Source organism: Pleurodeles waltl, chromosome 6 (genome assembly GCF_031143425.1).
Source record: "Pleurodeles waltl isolate 20211129_DDA chromosome 6, aPleWal1.hap1.20221129, whole genome shotgun sequence".
Taxonomy (NCBI): Eukaryota; Metazoa; Chordata; class Amphibia; order Caudata; family Salamandridae; genus Pleurodeles; species Pleurodeles waltl.
In genome coordinates, this window is record NC_090445.1 from 1,449,053,509 (window position 1) to 1,449,059,544 (window position 6,036).

The following is a 6,036-nucleotide window of genomic DNA, read 5'->3' on the forward strand; positions in this document are numbered from 1 at the left end:
CCTGCTGCATGCTGCACAACGTGGATGTGAGGAAATCTACTCCCCTCTTGGAGGAGGAGGGTGCTGTATATCCAGACCAGCTTCCTCTGAGAGGGGATGAGAGTGAAGGTGATGATGAAGAGGGAGAAGATGTACACTCCAGGAACGAACTGATCCAACTATACTTCCAGTGACTAAGAGGTACTGTTTGCTAATGTTGTTGTCTGTACTGTATTCTGTCGGTCTAACTTATTCACTATGGGGTGTTGGGTCTGTAGACATTTGCACTGTAACAAGGTATTCAAGTGCTATGTGACATGATGAACAATTAATTAAACATTTCTGTTTACTCCACAACATGTTGTGCGGTGCCATTCCTGCAATAAAGGTCTGATTATTTGATTTCAATGGCAAATGCATTCACACTTCAATTTGATTCAACATAATGACAGGGGACATTGACATTGGTGTACATGTGTTTTAATAGGTGTCAGGGATGCCATGGTGCTCTTTACAGTGATGACAGTGGGCTGATGGTGGATGTCCATACTGGCTACATGGTCTCAGTGATTGGTGGCTATGGTAATGTGTCCATCTGTACCTTGCAGGTTGTGGAGTTGGTATTGGCTGGTGGGGATGGTGGTTCAGTGGCACACTTAGGAGACAGTTTGTGTCTGAGTCATTTCTTTGATGGTGCCATGGTCTTGGCAGGTGTTCCAGTGCCATATCTGGGCCTAAGGGGCCGTTTGAGTGCCTATTGTTGGACTGTACGGGTAGGGGTGCTGGTCTCCTGTGTGCCCTTAGATAGTTGCACCAATCCAGTTGCTGCTGCTGATGTTGATGGCTGGTCTGTATCATGGTCTGTGGTAGGGGCTTTCTGGTTTGTGGGGGGTCTCAAGCTGGGTTGGGAAGTGGTGCAGCAGCACCCCTGCAATGCTGTTTCCACTGCTCTACGGCCTCTTGATGGTGTGCTATCTGCAGCCTTTGATTCTGCTCCAGGGTGGCCACGATCTGGCCCATCCTGTCCTGGGTATGGTGGTATGCTCCCAGGACCTCAGTGATCACCTCCTGGGCTGCAGCATCCATCCTTTGGCCTCCCCCCTAGGCCACTGATGCCCTCCCACTGGGCCTAGACCCCTGAGTCCCCTGCACAGGTCTGGTGGTACCACTTACACTGGGGCCACCGTCATCCTGCCTGTTGGTCGGTGGTGACTGTGGCCTCTGTCCTTGTGTTCCACCAGTCTGTGGCCTGGATACACTGATGTGGGGTCGTTTGGCCAGAGCTGATGTTGGTGGCTGGGTGGTAGGGGTGTCAGTGGTGTCCTGGGTGGGGCAGCTGGTTGGTGACAGTCCCGGGCTGTGTGATGGGCCAGGGTATTCCTCACTGTCCATACTACCCTCACTGAGTTGTGCCTCTGTCTCCAGGTGGGGAGCCGGAACTCCTTGTCCTTTCCATCAGGGTAGCATGGGTGGTGGTTCCTGTGGGGGGGAATGGACATGTATGTTACATTTACATAATCAGATGGGGTGCACAGGGCAGGACTATTTTGTGCAGGTTTTCCCCTGTTGGGCCATGCAGGGACCTATTGTGGGGTTGCCATTGCATTTAGCATGGGATGTGGGGGTGCGTTGTGGGTGGTGTAGTGCGTTGCGATTCCTTGCAGGGGTAGGTGGCTGTGCACTGGGGGAGGGGTGTGGGCTTGTTGGTGGGTTTGTGGGCATGCAGGGTGACTGGATGTAGTGATAGTAGCCTGGGTGGGGGTACTGGTACTGGTGGTAGTTGGAGGGATGTGGAGGTGCATGCATTACAGGTGTGGAAGATATAGGGTCATTGTAGATGACCTACCCGGGTCCATTCCTCCCCAGTGAGTCCAGTGAGACCCTCTGGGTGCAGGATGGCCAGTACCTTTTCCTCCCAGTCGGTGTAGTCAGGGGTGTTGGTGGGGGTCCTCCCCCAGTCTTCTGGATCGCAATGTTGTGCCTGGATGCCATGCACCTCACCTTCACATGCAGGTCGTTCCATCTCTTGCGGATGTCGTCCCTTGTGCGGGGATGGTTTCCCACTGCGTTGACCTTGTCGACTATTGTCTGCCATAACTCCATCTTCCTGGTGATGGGTGTGTGCTGGACCTGCGCCCCGAATATTTGTGGCTCGATCTTGAGTATCTCGTCCACCATTGTTCTTAGCTCCCTTTCTGTGAAGCGTGGGTGCTTAGGGGGTGCCATGGTGTGTTGTGTGGATATTGGTGAGGGTGCTGTTTTGTGGTCGTGTGTGTGTGTTGTGTGCTGTTCCATTCAGCGCCTGCTTGTAGTGTTGTCAGTCTGGCTTCTCCTATTGGCAATGCAAGTGTCTGTGCGTGTTTTATAGTGTTGTGGCTGTGTGTGAGGTGTGTGGGTTCCAAACTTGCCAATGAGTGCATTTCTTGCTGTTGGGTCCAATGATCCCTCTAATTTTTTTCCACTGTGTGCGGCAGTGCAAGATCTCTGTGCGCTGCAGCCAAGGATATGTGCGGCAAGAAATGGACAATTCACGCGAGCGCAGCGCATAACTACCAAGATCTTTGGCATTTGCCGTTCCATTGCTTTGTTTTACCACTAAAGCAAAAAAGGGATATTTGTATAAACATTGCTCCATATAATAGGCCATTAAGTTAGTATTGTGACCTGATGGCACACCCCAAGGACATGACCTGTTATGTGCCACCTACACCCCAGTTAGAGAAAACAGAAATCAGGAGGTTGAACCACTGTGAAACTTTAATAAATACTCTCGGAGTGCTGCAGGGGGCCATGCACATCAAATAAAGGACGTTGTACAATTAGTTAACATTTACAATTTGATGAACACACTACTGATAAATGCCATGAAGCCCCTGCCTAGAGACAGGATGAGAAATGTTTTTACCCAACCCACACATGGACTGTAGGAGAATCCGCATCAAAGTTTAGAAAATTCAGGTGCCAACATTAGATGTCTGACATGTTTGTTTTTCTCGCCGGTCCTTGCCATTATTCCAGTGTTGATAAACTCGTTCTAAGTCAACTTTCCCATTTCAGAGGTAGCCCTTTGTCCTCATGAGCATATCTAGGTGACTCTCTTCAAGTCTGTTTCTTAATTTGGACTTGATTGAGTTCACGAGGCTGAATCCTCGTTCGCAGTCTGCACTTGAAGCCTGGAAAGTTGCACAGACATCAATAAGCTGAGATACAACACTATACTGTGCAGCATTCTGCAGGGTGAAATTCACCATGTCTTGAAAGGTCCTAAACAATCCGCTTTTTATATGTTCTGCCACCACATATTTATAATCTCTGTATTGCTGAACAACATCATCAGGGGTGTCACAATCACCCAGGACCAAGACCTTCTTATACTTTTCAACAAGTCTTTGTATATTCTCAGTCCCAAAATCAAACTGTGATTGTGTTGTTACTGCATGGAAATCGAAGCTTGTCCATTCCTTCAACTCATCTTCTGGGAACCTTCTTTCCATGTGCTCACAAAGGAGTTTAATGAAAGATAACATTGGCTCACTATCATACTCTGTCCTCTCTGTACAAAGCCATCAGATCTCTTACTGTGTTGCTCCAAAAGACAGTGTTGCCCAAGTACTGTCCCTTTATTTGGCCAATTTTTGCTCTTGCATATTGTACAGCTTCAACAGTGGTCAAAGAGCTTTTTTGAAACAACTTGCACAAAGATGCAAGTTCACCCAGAATGTCGGTCAGTGCTGCAAAGGAAATATGGTAGTTTGAGTCAGATAGTTTTTTGTAGCAATATTTAGCAATTGGGTCATTCTCCTCAACTCTTTCATGATCAAAGTATTTGAGAGCAACCTCCTAATCACGCAAGAGCGCACCAACAGCAAAATGCCTTGAAAGCCACTGCACTTCATTGAGTGGCCGAAAGGAGACCGCTTCACATTCAGTGACCAAAGCAATTTCGTCCAGCTTGGACTTCTTTACAGGTGAGCGGGAGAACACAGTGTAGACAGTCCTCAGTAATGTTTGCATTTCCCTGATCATCGGCACTTTTTTCCAGGCATCATCAACTCCCAAATCCTCTCTGTGCGCAACACAGTGCTGCTCAACTAGATGGGGAATGGATTGTTTGAGGCGGGTAGCAAGACCATTGTTCTTTCCCAGCATCACTGATGCACCATCTGATGTAAACATGACCATTTTCATAAGGTCCAGTTTATTGGCAGAGTAGAAGTCTTTCACAGCTATAGTGATAGCCTCTGCATTGCATGTACTCAGAGTTACAATTCCCCCATACACTGTTTTGTGCTCTGTTGATGTTACAGATCGGAATTTGAAGTAGAGGATGAGCATTTTTGTAACTGAAATATCTGTGCTCTCATCAATTATCAATGTGTGATACCGAGCACTGCGAAGTTCTGCCATGAAGTCAGAGCGTATCACGTTGTTGATGGCCTCCAAAAACTCAAAGGCATAGTTCTTGCTCCTCCAGCTGTCTGGTATCTTCACATACAATGCGAAGTGGTCATGGATGTCTTGAACAGATAACATTGACGTGTTCATTTTGACTGCTAGTAACACATTGTTGATGAGAATCTTTATCTCCTCAGGCATGAATCTATGCCGTTCAACCACTTCTAGTCTGTATGCTTTGTCACTGGCAGTTTCCGTCAGCATGGTGCGCACTCCAAAACCCAGCCTGGCAGCAGCACTTTTATTTCTTAGGGTCACCAAAGCAGATTCGTGAACTTTGCTAAATAGATGGCGTTTCAAGTAGTCCAGCTTCCATCCATCACTCCATTTCTTCCCAGTAGAAAAGTCCCCTGCAATCTTTGCTTCTGCACATACTTTGCACATCAGGCCTACTTCTGGATTGTACAGAAATATCTCTCCCAGTTGTACGCGAACCTTGCTCCGTGACTTCTGTGTCTCAGTCTCCACAATTCCTTTCAGCCATTCTTCCTTTGTGGCGAAGCACTTCTCTCTGCTGAAGTCACAGCTTTGCGCTTGAACATTTTGGTGCCAATCAGTCTGAGCCTACTATGCTGCAAAACCTGCAAAAAAGCAAAAATCTAAAACGAGGAGCATTTTTTAAAGTGAGGAACATTATTTAAAGTTGGTTCTTATGCTATTGAATGCAATTTACCAGACAAGTCTGAGCTCTTGGAAAATGTAGCAATGCATTACCTGGGCCTTTCTGTTTGTTCTCACACCTGCCTGTATATGTAACACAAAAAAAAGGGATGACGAATGTTGTTATAATGTACTAGGTGCATCAGAAGTGAAATCAACCAAATAACTACCTTGTCTTTCTGCTTCTACTCACATGTGCCTGCAACAGAAGAAAAGGTGATTAAAGTAGGTTGTCATATTCCACTGTACTAGGTGCACCACAATGAAAATCTGCTAGATTACTACCTTGTCTTTCTGCTTCTACTCGCATATGCCTGTTCAAATTTCTGTGTAGCAGGGTCTAAGATGCCTGTAAAAGAAGAAAACATGATTAAAGCACCTGATCGTTTCAATGTCTCAAATGCACTGTAAGGAAAACTAGCAACTAATAACCTTCTCTTTCTACTGCTACTCCAGTCTGCCCGTCCTCATCTATGAACAGTACTGTCTGAGATGCCTGCAACAAAAGAAAAGATGGTTAACAGTTGGTTACAGCATGTTGTCATATTATAATGTGCCAGGTGACCCAGATGGGGTACCGACCAAATAATTACCTAGTCCTTATGCTTCTACACATGTCGGTCCATTCAAATCAATAACGTGCTCAGTCCGGCAAACCTGTAATAGAAGCAAAGGTGTGGATCATGAATGTGATTTATCTAGAGACCCTTAATCCCACCTGGAACGTCTACAGAATTACCTGGGCTTCCTTAGTACTCACGCCTGCCCATTCAAATCAAAATGTAGACAGTCTGTAATTGGGAAGAAGATATTTAGCATAGGTTATAGGAGTTACAAAAACATTATGCATGACCGTTTCAAAGCAATTGCATAGTTACCTGGGGTTTCAGTTTAGCTGAACTCCTGTTCCATATTATCATCCGCTTACAAACCTATGTCATG

At 46.4% G+C, this 6,036-nt stretch overlaps 1 protein-coding gene across 1 annotated transcript; it reads right to left on the reverse strand.

Moving 5' to 3' along the window:
* Positions 1–2,754: 2,754 nt before the first annotated feature.
* Positions 2,755–5,592, reverse strand: LOC138302150 (zinc finger protein 862-like). The gene is made up of 5 exons (XM_069242511.1): positions 5,527–5,592; positions 5,380–5,443; positions 5,265–5,293; positions 5,149–5,178; positions 2,755–5,015 (listed from the first exon to the last, which is right to left on the reverse strand). The coding sequence occupies exon 5, from the start codon at positions 4,816–4,818 to the stop codon at positions 3,820–3,822; it is 999 nt and encodes a 332-aa protein (XP_069098612.1). The 5' UTR covers positions 4,819–5,015; positions 5,149–5,178; positions 5,265–5,293; positions 5,380–5,443; positions 5,527–5,592; the 3' UTR covers positions 2,755–3,819.
* Between the last annotated feature and the right edge of the window lie 444 nt (positions 5,593–6,036).